This window comes from Lissotriton helveticus, chromosome 12 (genome assembly GCF_964261635.1).
Source record: "Lissotriton helveticus chromosome 12, aLisHel1.1, whole genome shotgun sequence".
NCBI classification, from domain to species: domain Eukaryota; kingdom Metazoa; phylum Chordata; class Amphibia; order Caudata; family Salamandridae; genus Lissotriton; species Lissotriton helveticus.
The window spans coordinates 843,268,255-843,282,852 of NC_136073.1; the positions used below are offsets into that span (position 1 = coordinate 843,268,255).

Consider the following 14,598-nt stretch of genomic DNA (forward strand, 5'->3'; position numbering starts at 1 on the left):
CACAAATTCTGAGTAATCCTATAAGAATCATTTTTTAACATGAGCTGTCATTGTAGTGAGACAAAATAGTCAAAGTCCTATCTCATCATTCTATTAGTTGCTGAGATGATTATAGTAAGTATTATATGCGGGGATCATTGTAATCATACATCAGTACCATCACAGATATACACATGTTAGTACTCAGTTATTGTTCCAGTTATATCTAACATATAGAAATATCTATTGTCCCAGATAAAACTCAAATTCATGATCGACATTAAGCCCACATTCCACCGCTTTCAATTTTATCAGCCATAGAACCTCCCTTCTTCTCAGTGTCAGAAGTCTGTTACCCCCTCGGGGATCAGGCTTAATGTGATCAATTCCATGGTATGAAAAATTGTGTTGTTCACGATTATCATGATTCTGTATCATGTGTGATGCGATTGGATATCGTGTATCACCGTTTTTTAGGGCTCTAAAGTGCTCAGCCATTCGATCTCTCAGCCTCCTGATCGTGCTCCCCACATATATCTTACCGCAAGTACAAATAATAACATAAACCACAAATGTTGTATCACAGTTGATAAACATACCAATCGTGTAATCACCTGAGTCATTATAGTTGAATTTCTGAACTTTCTTTTTTGCCCATCTACATGAAACACATCTCCCACATTTGTAGAAACCTTTGTAACTGTTTAGCCAATCAGTTTTAGTTGTCTTGTCAGGGTAGGTGGGACTTAACAAGTTCTTCAAAGTGTTTCCCCTCTTGAAGGTCAGGCTCGGTCTCTCATAAATATATGGTCTCAGGTCCTGATCCATATATAAAAGATGCCAATGTTTATCAAGAATAGAAAAGAGTCTAGAACTCCCCAAACCATAGTTAGTTATTAGTCTGACCTTCTGATCCTTTGCTCTTGATTCTTTACTCTGTCTAATGAGTGTAGAACTCCTTGTGGTTATCTTTTGGGTTGTGGTAACCAGCCTCTTCATCCTTTGGAGCACCATATTGACTTTGATTCTAAACTTTACCTGTACCTTTACTGTGCTGAGCGCTCATATCAACTGTTACCATTGTGAAATTGTGTAAATTGGAGTTAAGTGAGCAGCCGCCAGGTATCAAATATGAATAGAGACAAGGAGGCAGAATTATTATTTAGCAATTTGAATGCTGGGGGAACCATTGCGAGAGCAGTTGGTCCTCCAAAAGATGTAAAGAAAGAGGGGCTTAGAGCCAAATTCGCGAGATTGGAATTACTGAAACGTACCGAACTAAATAAGTGGTGGGATGCTGCCACTTTGAAGCAGTACCTGATATTAAATAGAGTACCGCGAGGTTTACGTTCACAAATAATACCAACATACGAAGATCTAGAACCTGACCTGTACATCACCTGGGAGAAGGAACTAAACAATAGTTCACGTAATTTAATACAAATTCTAATAGAGAATGCTGAGAGGAAGATAACTAAACTACTCATCGAGATTAGTAAAATAGAAGATGAGATTAAAGAGATGAATTTGCCTGAACTTACAGTTAAAAACTATACAATTCTTGACGAAAAATTGAATGTTCTTCAATTAGAAATCAAGAGTAGGAAAGCACACAAATTAAAACGTGATGAGCGAGACTATCGTACAGGCAGGGTCTATACATTTGCCAAGAGGTTTGACTATTTAATTAAGAAGAGTTCTTCTACTAAAACTAGTGGCAGCACCCCATTGGTGAGTGATACTGATGCTTCTTCAGCAATATCTAGTAGTGAAAATGAGGATACTCCCGAGGTGGTCCCTGTGAATGGGAATCATTTTTTAGAGGAAGTACAGAGACTGAGGAGGGGCAATCGGGACTCAGAGATGAGGAACCGCGATTTAAGTATAAAAAGACAAGGAGAGGGAGTAGGGGTAGGAGATCCAGACGCAAGGAAAAGGAGCCTGAGGTCTTGGAAACAATGATGAGTAGGGATGAATCCAAAGCATGTGATATTGAGGTGATCAATTTATCTACTTGTGAATTGTCTGTTGAAATGATTGCTGTACTCAAGAAAGGCTTAAACTTCTGTCCAGTAACAAAATATGATTGGTGTATGACGAAAATTGATCTTTATAAGTTTGTTAGGAATCTTAAGTTGAAAAAGTTTTTTGTGAATGTACCAGACAAGGAAAAACCACGAGTAAATAAAACACTGAGTGAAGTATCGATTCAAGAATTGAGAGACACGCAACTTCTTTTATCGCTAACTGAAAAAGAAGATGACCCTGTAACGATGTTGAGATTATTGGATGATTTAGAAATTGAGAGATTTCAGAGTGAGAGTAGTGGGCTCAGAATAAAGTCTAAGTGGACACCTCAACTTATACCTGGGAACACCATTGATGTGTTCTTTAAGATGGTTAATGCAGACATAGACAAAGAAATTGATATGTCTCGAGTGAAGAGCATCGGGAGACGACAAGATAATCTAACCTATGGTGAAAGGGAGGCTCTGAAAGAACTCATCAATAACAAATCCATAACCATACGTAATGCAGACAAAGGAGGAAACGTAGTGGTTTTAAACACAAAGGATTATAACGATGAGATCTACTCTCAACTCAATGATACAGGATACTATGAGAGATTGGTCTCGAATCCAATGAATGATTTGATTGCAAAGATTAATAATGAAATTAAAGTGTGGTATGAACAATCACTTCTTGATCGTGATGAATATCTGTACTTAACTTTGAATACACCAAGATCACCTTGCTTGTACACTCTTCCCAAGGTCCACAAATGCCGGGACAAACCGCCGGGTCGGCCTATTGTCTCCGGCATAGGTGGACCAACGGAACATCTTTCTGAGTTCATTGACTGTTACCTTAGACAATATGTTTACAATCTGCCATCCTTTATTGAGGATACTAAGCATGTGCTAAATCTGTTGGAAGATATTGTTTGGGAGGATGGTATGATATTAGTGACTCTAGACGTGGTATCTTTGTATACTATCATTGACCACTCTCTAGGTTTACGTGCTTTGGACCATTTCCTTAGCCAAAGAGCGGCTGAACTATACGATCACACCCAAATGATTTTGAGAATGACGGAACTGGTATTGAAGAACAATGTTTTTTTATTTGATGGACACTGGTTCAGGCAGCGCCTTGGTACAGCCATGGGTTCAAGATTCGCTCCGTCTTTCGCCAACCTATTTATGGGTTGGTTCGAGGCGGAGCGAATCTGGGGCCAAGATGGGAGTGAGTGGATACAGTATATCCACTATTGGGGTCGATTTATAGACGACTGCCTGTTAATTTGGACGGGTTCAGTGGAGAGACTGAAGGGTTTCTTTGATTATTTAAATGACAATACATACAATCTGAGATTTACTACGGCTCATGACAGACAGAGCATCACCTTTTTGGATGTGGAGCTGTTTATAGAGGGAGACAAGATCAGGAGTAGGATGTACAGGAAGCCAACCAGTTGTAATGCGATTCTGCATGCTGGGAGTTGCCACCCTAGCAGCCAGAAGAATAACATACCTTATGGCGAATTGGTCAGGGCTCGACGAAATTGTGCTCTTGATTCGGATTTTGAGAAAAACGTATCAGACATGACGAATAGATTTTTGAGTCGTGGGTACAGACAGAATGTAGTTAAGACTGCAGTATCTAGAGCAAAGAAAATTAAAAGGAGTTCTACACTCATTAGACAGAGTAAAGAATCAAGAGCAAAGGATCAGAAGGTCAGACTAATAACTAACTATGGTTTGGGGAGTTCTAGACTCTTTTCTATTCTTGATAAACATTGGCATCTTTTATATATGGATCAGGACCTGAGACCATATATTTATGAGAGACCGAGCCTGACCTTCAAGAGGGGAAACACTTTGAAGAACTTGTTAAGTCCCACCTACCCTGACAAGACAACTAAAACTGATTGGCTAAACAGTTACAAAGGTTTCTACAAATGTGGGAGATGTGTTTCATGTAGATGGGCAAAAAAGAAAGTTCAGAAATTCAACTATAATGACTCAGGTGATTACACGATTGGTATGTTTATCAACTGTGATACAACATTTGTGGTTTATGTTATTATTTGTACTTGCGGTAAGATATATGTGGGGAGCACGATCAGGAGGCTGAGAGATCGAATGGCTGAGCACTTTAGAGCCCTAAAAAACGGTGATACACGATATCCAATCGCATCACACATGATACAGAATCATGATAATCGTGAACAACACAATTTTTCATACCATGGAATTGATCACATTAAGCCTGATCCCCGAGGGGGTAACAGACTTCTGACACTGAGAAGAAGGGAGGTTCTATGGCTGATAAAATTGAAAGCGGTGGAATGTGGGCTTAATGTCGATCATGAATTTGAGTTTTATCTGGGACAATAGATATTTCTATATGTTAGATATAACTGGAACAATAACTGAGTACTAACATGTGTATATCTGTGATGGTACTGATGTATGATTACAATGATCCCCGCATATAATACTTACTATAATCATCTCAGCAACTAATAGAATGATGAGATAGGACTTTGACTATTTTGTCTCACTACAATGACAGCTCATGTTAAAAAATGATTCTTATAGGATTACTCAGAATTTGTGACCAAATGTTATGAGAAAATGGGGATGTATACAGTTCCTATCAATTGTTACTCCAAACTACCTCTCTGGGTCTTTTTCTTCTTTTTTGTTGCGCAGATTTCGTGCTCAACAACTATATTAAGAAGGAGGGACTGAGGGTACCATGGATGTCTGGGATACACGAACAATGAGCGCTGACATCGTGTTATTAAGATGTGACAAGTATAGTGTAAATGGAACATGGTTAATCTATGAGAATTTTTATAAGTATCGTTGATACAATGACGACAGGAACAGACTCGATATGGGAGATAAGATACTCTGCCTGACCCAAGATGGCGCACGTTTGATACGTAACAGTAGGATTGTATACCTGGTGTTTGGTTGATTTTGGATATGATACTAAGTAAATTTGACATGAATAATAAATGGGAGGAATTACGAAGCGGAATTTAAATGGGTTAAGGAGTGAGATATAAGAATTTGAATGAACGGGTGCGAAGACGGAATTTGGATTACCAGCATAGCTACACAGCACAATAACGAAGGACCAATTTAAACTTAATTTAGGAGTAATTTTGGTGAAATACGGTCCAAAGAAAACAGATAGCGAATATAGAAACAAATATTTATGAACAGCGAGGTAGGACCAGTAAAGGAACGGAGCATAAAAAGCCATTACAAGATGGCGCTGGCGCAGAACGCCAATTGACACGCGAGAGGAGTATTACGAACGGTAAGCCAGAAAGAAAGGGGCTGTTATTATAGTTTGGATGGCAGAAGAGCATATATCTTATTATGGTTCATTTTACTTTTAGACACGAACACGTGTGGTGGATTATTACAGGAGAAAAATATTAGGAGCGCATTGAATCAAGACTAGGAGGTAAGAACTGAGGCTTCTGTGTGGCTATGAAGCTTATAGTTACTATTGGAGTTAGAATTAACTTGGTACATACATATGTTGGAATATATATACATAATACTTTGGATATACTTGCAGGTTGTTACGTGAGTAGATATCTGGAATACAGTGTGGAATACGGTGCTGGATACCTGAATTTGGAGGTGAGAACCCCCAGAATTAAGGCTTTGGTTAAAGTACGAATTAGTATATAGATGCGTTAAATTAGGGTGAGGATTTATCACTTACAGATATTCAGTCTCATTGGGCGTGGACCCAGCGTCTGTGGCATCACCAGGGACCCTTATTTAGGTTACCTCGAATATGACTCAATGTTAGTTGTCTTTAACTAACCCTTTATTATGTCTGAATACAAGGTATTACTTATGGTAACACGACTTTGGTTTACATGTCCTCTCTTTCTGCACATTTATGGTTTGCGGATGTATTTCTTTTCTCTCTCTATGGAATTGATTAGAGAGTGGCATAATGGTTGATTATATTGTACAGACTGTATATAGATAATGTTACTTACTGTGGATATTTTGGGTTGCAGCCCTGAGGAAGTCAAAGGTCCTACTGACCAGACGAAGAAAAATATTAGGAGCGCATTGAATCAAGACTAGGAGGTTGTTACGTGAGTAGATATCTGGAATACAGTGTGGAATACGGTGCTGGATACCTGAATTTGGAGCCCTGAGGAAGTCAAAAGGTCCTACTGACCAGACGAAACACGTGTTGGCTGCATCGTTTCATTTGTTGGATTTTTGATTTGGAATTCGTTTGGAACTTATGATTTGTGATACAACTGAAGAAACTGGATATTAAATGGACTGGTGAAAACCATGAGAGACTTTCTTTGATACTGAACGAGTGCTCGGATGGACAATATACAGTTTGTACCCTTGTGGTTATCTTTTGGGTTGTGGTAACCAGCCTCTTCATCCTTTGGAGCACCATATTGACTTTGATTCTAAACTTTACCTGTACCTTTACTGTGCTGAGCGCTCATATCAACTGTTACCATTGTGAAATTGTGTTTCTTGATAACTGAGTGGCCAGATCTATGTGCAGATGCATGAAGTGGGAGTTTATAGGTCAATTTATTCAGATGTAAACATTTACGAGAGCAACTTGTAGGAAAGCTGACCTTCGAATCCACAGCATCCTTGGCCTGTACATTCTAGGTACACTAAGAGTCAAATGCTCACATGCCATGTTCAGATTGATTCTTTTCTCTGTGATCTGAAACACAAAAAATGTGCAACAATTATTAACGAATTGTCCTTATCATGGGAACAAATTCATCAATCAATGCTGTTGCCATAAGGAAGACAAATTGAGGGCAATTTCCATGGCTTCTTCTTCTGAAGTAAATAGTTTTCACTGTTTCAAAGACGATACGCTGCGCCTCTTTTCACATTGGCATTGAACGAGCACTCTTGCCTCTTTGCATGTGCATTCTTATAAGACAGCAGTTGCCTTCCATGTGGTATTTGGACATAGCAAGAGAACCCAGTAGCATCTTCATCTTAGCTCAAAATTGGCCTTATGTTACTTGTTCTTGTGGATCTTTTTTTTAATGTATTTAATTATGTATTTATTTATAGTTACATATTTAACATTTCTAAAAGTGATGTATGAGTATTTCTTAAAATATAAGATGCCATAAAAAAATCAATAAGTATCAAAAAAATAATATGACAAATATAATGCATTAGAAATATAATCCCTTATGAAATGACAGAGGTCAAAACTAATATGAAAGTACCAGTGTTAAGTGGGAAGAGGTACAGAAAACCCTGCAGCAGTCAGATCCTTCTCCTAAAGTGCTTTTCCTTACCATTTCTTTTTTTTCTCTTATATCACGCTTATGTGCGCCTCCTGATGTCAGATTCCTCTTGATGATACCAGTCACCTTCTACTTAATGTAATTGCTTGATCTTTTTCGTTTTCCCTCTGTGCACAGAGACCAGGGAGTCCCCAGAGGTATAGCAGAGGCTAAATTATGTAAGTACTAACAGCTCTCTTTGTGTCAGTGTGGGCGAGGAGTTAGGCTTATCCAGAAGGTGTTTTAAGCATCTATTGTATTCACTCAATCACGACTGATGCACATACTCAGAGACTGAATCCAAAACAATTGGGTAAGTATAAAAAGGTATACTTGTATTTTATTTCTAGAACAAAGCAGGACTTGGTACAGGTCGGTAAAATATACTTGGATTTCAGGCTTTCACAATGCAGTGCAGTTATGATTGAATTTTGCATTAGCTACAGGTTGCTAATGATTCAGAAAGCAGTTTCATTATACAGTATTTACTTTTAGAATACTTTAAAGTTACTTTTAGATTACTTAGAGTACTGGGGATGGTATGCCTTGATACCACACCTAGGATTTCACAATATGTAGTAAGTAAGACTTTTACAAGTGCTGCTTGTGGTGCAGCTCCTGTGCTGGTCATTGGCCCCTGCAGTGCTGACCTTAACTCCAGGAGTTTGCTCCCACACCTGATGGCCTGCTTGGCAGCAGTCTCTTACCGAAGGCCCCTTTGGCCCCATTGTCTAACATTGGGCCCATGGTCTCCGCACCTGGCCGCCCCAGTGCTGCTGGTGGTGCAACTCGAGCGCCCATCTAGACCTTGGAGATTCTTGGTCCTAACCCCCAAAATTCCCTCTCATAAGTTGTGCACTTACCTGAGAAACCGCAAACACCTTTACTCCCATAGGCACCCATGTTACGAGATTTTGGGCATACAATGTTCTAAGTGTTGAACTGATGTTGTATGGGGAAAAGAGAACTAAACTGCAAAGTATAAAAAGTCTTACTTACTGTGTATTGTAATATTCTTAGGGGTGGTACCTAGGCATACCACCCTCAGTACTCAAAGTAATCTCAAATTAACTTAAAACTATTCCAAAAGTAACTACTGTATAATGGAAACTGATTTCTGAGTCATTACCAACCTGTAGCTAATGTAAAATTCAATCATAACTGCATTGCATTGTGAAATCCTCTATTCTAAGTATATTTTACCTACCTGTACCAAGTCATGCTTTGTTCTAGAAATAAAATACAAGTATACCTTTTTTATACTTACCCAATTGGTCTGGATTCAGTCTCTGAGTATGTGCATCAGTCTTGATTGAGTGAATACAATAAATGCTTAACACACCCTCTGGAAAAGCATAACTGCTTGCCCACTCTACCACAAGGAGAGCTGTTAGTACTTACCTAATTTAGCCTCTGCTATACCTCTGTGGACTCCCTGGACTCCGTGCACACTATAACTCATTTTTATATAGTATATACACAGCCAGATTCCTACACCCAGTATCAGGGTTTACTCATTTGTGATGTAGTTTCTTTGTGCCTCTTCAGAAATTGCTTAATGTCCAATCCAGGCTTCTTGCACTTACATATCTCCATCTTACTTACATTACCCATTATCTTAGCTATTCCATATTCTGGGTTCTGGTTTAGAGTTGGGAAGTAAAGGACAATCATCCAATTTCAGGAGAAATTGCTAAACCTGGAGGAGAATCCACCATTAGAATTTCATCTACCATACTATTCCTTTGGTTTACGAAATTCTTCTCTAGATTTTGCACTTTCCCTATCACATAATTTCGATTTCCACTACCACTCAACTCTAAATCAGGACTCTAATTTACTTCTGCCTCTTCTTCGCTCATCTTTCTTGATCATTTAACTAGAGTCATGGACACAGTACTACTTTAAAAGGTTGGCTAAAGTTAATGATTATATTGTGGCTATGGGACACGAGTAGGCATTGTCAGGAGACAAGAGGGTAGTGCTATTCTTATATTCTTCCAAATTCATGACTTTTGTGGTACTTTTTCATTGTCACTTCATGGCATATCTCAACACTACTATTAGAGCTCTTCTGTATGTCTTGATTGCAAGGTATTTTTTTATTTTACAGTACAGTTTATTTACATTTTTACAATTACATTATACAAATATAGACAACATATTAAATGTGTACTAGTTAATTAATTAAAATATATTTATTCAATTTAAAGGAAAATGTTACTTACCCTGTAAACATCTGTTTGTGGCATGTAGTGCTGTAGATTCACATGCTGTGCATACTTCCACCATCTAGCGTTCGGCTTGGATGTGTACAACTTACTTTTCTTCAAAGGAAGCTTTTTCGAGTCACGGTACCAGGTGACCCACACTTATCAGTGGTAATATGCATGGGCATCGGATCCAATGTTAGATTGTTTTCTCCCGCACATAGAGTGCGACTGGAGATCGAGCATAGGGATGCAGTAAACAATGACCATGCAAAATAGAAAGCACTAATATGGTAAAAAAAAAAAGGAAGAAAGAGTATCAGCAACAACAACAGGCGACTGGGTAGTAGGGCGGGTGCATGTGAATCTACAGCACTATGCGCCATGAACAGATGCTCACAGGGTAAGTAACATTTTGCATTCATGGCATGTGTAGCTATAGATTCACATTCTGTGCATAGACTGTAAAGCTGTGCTCCTAAATCGGTGACTCAGCATGAGGATGCTGTAGAAGACTGTAATAGTTTGCATAAGACAGCCAGGCCAACTCAAGCTTGCTGTCTGGCCAGGACATCCACACTGCAGTGCTTAGTAAAGGTGTAAGGAGCGGACCAGGGAGCTGCTTTACAGATGTCGGCTGGTGATATGTTACCTAAAAAGCCATAGAAGCTCCTTTCTGCCAAGTAGAATTGGGTCTATGAGGGGCGGGCTGAGGCCTTTTAGTTTTAGCGTAACAAGTCTGAATACACTCGACAAGCCAACGTACAACTCCTGCCTCAGAAATGCCTCGAAACTTATGTGGCTTACAGTAGGACATGAATAGCGTTGTATCTTCCGAAATGGGTTTGGTCTGTCAATGTAGTACATTATTACTAATTTGGCATCCAGAGTGTGTAAAGTGTGTTCCACTACAGACAGGAGGTGGAAAGAAAACTGGCAACTTGATTGTCTGATTATGGTGGAAGCTGGAGACCACCTTAGGGAGGAATTTGGAATTGGTTATGAGGATCTCCCTACCGTTATGAACCTGGCAAAAAAGGCTCTTCCAATGTAAGAGTGTGTATCTCACTGACTCTTCTTAGGGAAGTGATGGCTACAAGGAAAGCTACTTTCCACCATAACGATTGCACTGGGTAAGAGTGAGGTGGCTCAAAAAAAGGGCCCCGATCCTAGTAAGAAAGATGTTAAGTTTCCACACAGGAGCAGGAGGCGCCAGGGGCGGAATAACCCATTTAAGGTCTTCTACGAAAGGCCTAATAACCGGAACTCTGAACAGTGAAGCTTGTTGCCTATTCTGTAGGTAGGCAACCACAGAAGCCAAATGCAACTTAATGGACGTGTAGGAGAGGCCTGACTTCTGTAGGTGTAAGCGGTAACAGAAAATGTCCTGTACCAATGCAGAAGAGGATTGATATGCTTAGGAAGGCAACAGCATACAAAACGTGTCCATTTGGCTGCGTAACAGACCCTGGTAGTAGGCCTGCATGCTTCTTTAAGAGTAGACATACACTCCTCTGGAAGGTGACGTAACCAAACTCAAAGACATAAGGAGCCAAATTGTAAGGTTAAGCTGCTGAGGATTGGGGTGCCAGAGAGTGCAGTGGTATTGTGTAAGAGGATCCGGCCTGTTCGGGAGCTTCTCGTGGGGAACTTGAGAGAGCTCTAGCGTAGTGCCATGGCTGGCGTACCCAAGTTGGAGCCTCTAAGATGAGGGTAAGATGCTTCAGCCTGCTGGACTACAAATGGTAGGAGCAGGAGAGGCAAAAAAACATAGGTAAAAATTCCTGACCATTTCATCCATAATGCATTGCCCATGGACTATGGGTGTGGTAAACTGGAAGCGAAGTTTGGTCATTTTGCATTTTCTGCAGTGGCAAATAGACCTACCTGAGAATATACACACAGCTGGAAGTATGGGAGTAGGACCCTGGGGGTGTGGTTCCCACTTGTGGATTTGTTGATATGTCCTGCTGAGCAGCTGAGCGAGATCGTTGTCCACCCCGGGAATGTGGTGGAGAAGCAGATGCACTCTGTGATGTATCCATCACTGCCAAATACCCTGGGCTACCGCTGACAGCTGGGTAAACAATCCTAGCTTTAACCAGCTCCTTGAAGATTTCAGTGGCCGGCTTATGGACCCCTAAACATAGGGAATCATTAAAGTGAGCATTGGGTGGAGGCCAAGATCTCCATGCAGAAGTAATTTTCTACATGCATATCCACCTTATGAAAGGCGGCTTCCACTGCATGACCTCGTAGTGTGAGGTAACGCCATCCGGGGGAGGGGAGGGGCTTCGTAGGGTACAGACCTGGGTCTGTGTCCACTGAAGGCCCTACATCATAATCATCCCAGGGATCTGGAAGTCCTGGGTGATACTGCGGGTCCCGTGGACTGTCCTCACCCCCTGAGTCTAAGGAGCTATGTGGTGAATGTTGTAGAGAACCCACAGGCAAAAGTGGAGAAGTAGAAGAAGGAGAAGAAGGGGAGGAGGAGAGGGATGAGCAGGAGCAGCAGAGAGGTGGCCCTGTCATATCTCTTGGTCTTTTGGGTTTGGGTGTACAGGAGGACTGAGGCCCTTCTCAAAAGTCAATTTCTTCTTATGAGGAACGGGATCCTTTAACATCTGCGGAGCATCACACGGATCCGACCAGTACCTGACTGAATGTGGATCTTTTGTTGCATGGCATCCAGTTGTTCTTGGAGCCGCTGAAAGATAGGTAGGTCAAAATCCTCCAAAGCGGCCAATTACACAGCTGTAGATGGCCTGGATGGAGCCGAAAAGGGTCGATGACCAGATGCCACCAAAATCAATCTCAGCTCTGAGTGTTACAAGTCTGATTGCTTTTGAGAGGGGTGTCATTACTCCAAACATTTCGAACTGGTGTTTCTCATCTCAGATTGCCTTGGTGCAGCATGTTTCAACTCCGAGGGCTTCTGGTCCACCCGTTTCGAGTCTGAGGGTGACCAAACCTGCATCTTTGGATCCAACGCTGAAGAGGCGGTCAACATCGACACTCGAGGCTTCGAGGAGAATCTGGGTGCCAAATGGTGTTCGGCTGCCGAGTCAGGCTCGGAATGACAGTGTTGATTATGGCCTCTGAAGGTTCTGAAGGGCTCAAGGCTGGCACAAGAGCTAGAAGGCAGTGCCTCCTTCTTGTGAGTAGAGGGAGTTACAGTACTCACTGCGACTTTCGGTGGGCACTGGGCCAACGGAGGTTCCTCCTCTTCCTCGGCGTCCACCTCAGAACTGGTGAGAAAGCCACCTTACCCTCGCAGCTGGAGCATCCAGCTTCTCAGCATCTGACTCATCACTCCCTCTGAAGAGGTCCTCTTCTCTTCTTTGTGCCATCAACACCGACATGATGTGATATGCTCTGCTATTCCGAAGGGTCTTCTTGTTTCTAACGGCCATGCTTTCTGAACAGGAGACTTCACGGTGTTTGGGGGACAAACAGATTACAGACTTCGTGGAGATCTGACCTCAGATACGTGATGTGGCAAGAGGGACAGAATGGGAATGGAGTCCTTTGCATCATGTGGACATTTTCCAGCACTGTGATTGTATTCCAGGAAGTCGTTAACCAAATTGGAATGTAAAGGAACATGACAGTGGAAACCGACAATAACATGATTGCTTTTCTCTTGCACCCGACAAGGGACGGATCCGAAGGTCCAGCTAGAACAGCATGCAGCTCAAACCGGAGCTCACATGAACACGTCTGAATCTAATGGTGGAGAAAAAACTATCTAACAATGGAGCTTATGCCTATGCACATTACCACTGACAGAAGGAGTCACCTGGTCCTGTGACTTGAAAAGACTTCTTTAGAAGAAAAACAAATTGTTCACATCCAAGCCCAACTCTATATGGCAGAAGTATGCACTGCATGTGTAAATACGGCTACACATGCCACAAACATAAAGTTTCTTAAACAATGATTAAGGAAAAAGTCCCACCCACAGCAACATTTTTATTTTTAATTAACATGTATTCATTTTGTTAAAAAGTGTAGAATTAACTGAAATTATTTTTCATTTGTTAACAAAGGTTTAACTTAATTTTATTTTTAAATTAAGTAGTACAAGTAATAAACAATGAAATAATTAACAATACAATATTCAGATATATTTTAAAAGTCAATATCATTTTATTTATGTAACATTGTTTCCTAATGAGTGCTGTTTTAAATCCCTGACTCTGTTATTTTCTATGGGGTTGTACATCAGGTTCTGTGAATGGGCATGTGTAGTGCTTGCTTACTCCAAACCTGGTCTGAAGTACATTTACTACTGTTTGGTCACGTTTAGGGCTGTAGTAACTTTAGAAGTTTAGTTTGTGAATAGCAATGGAATTACTCTTTTAGTGGGGGGTGCCTGTTATATCTTGTCCGTCCCTAAATCCCTGCTTACTTTTCCCTAGATTTCTCCCATCTTGTAAGCATTCCCCATTTCCCAGCCACTCCCACTTGTCCCTCCCACATTTACTACTAAAACACAGCTTTACAAGTGGGGAGATATCTTGTGTACTGACTCAAAATTACCATGTGATTTCTCTTTTTCAGGCCCGACACAAGAGCGACTCCATGATCAATAGCCGCCCATGCAGCATCTTGGCAGAGAAGAGGTAAAGGCCATGCAGCCAACCCTGTCCCTGATAAGAAGGTTGTCATTGTTCGTCCCTTATTCTTCAAATGTTTGTCCTGTTCGCCATTCTAAATGTAAGCCCTTCGAAGAGAGGGCACACGAGGCAGAGATTGATATTCTCAGCATGTTTCCCCTTTGAGGGCCCGATTTAGAGTTTGGCGGGAGGGATACTCTGTCACAAACATGAGTGATAACCAGTCTGCTGTATTACAACTGTATAATATCCTATGGCACTTGTAATACTGCAGATGAGAAGTCAGTCACGTTTGTGACATGGGCCTGCTGCATTTGTGGGCTGCTTATTTAATCAACGTTGTACTGGAAACAGGTTTTGCACTTCTCTGTTACACAAGTCATTATGCGGAGATTCTGTGCCAGTCGTCACCAGAAAACATACATGGGTGGTGGTTTGGGTCATTTCAAATGTC

General features: G+C 41.0%; 1 protein-coding gene across 1 annotated transcript in view; it reads left to right on the top strand.

The window, feature by feature from the left end:
- LOC144798879 (phospholipid-transporting ATPase IK-like) overlaps nt 1-14,598 on the top strand; it is a 441,858-nt gene that overhangs the window by 186,073 nt on the left and 241,187 nt on the right. Inside the window, exon 6 of the mRNA XM_078669971.1 lies at nt 14,089-14,150. Within this exon, the coding sequence (XP_078526097.1) occupies nt 14,089-14,150 (62 nt within the window). The remainder of the gene's footprint in view (nt 1-14,088; nt 14,151-14,598) is intronic.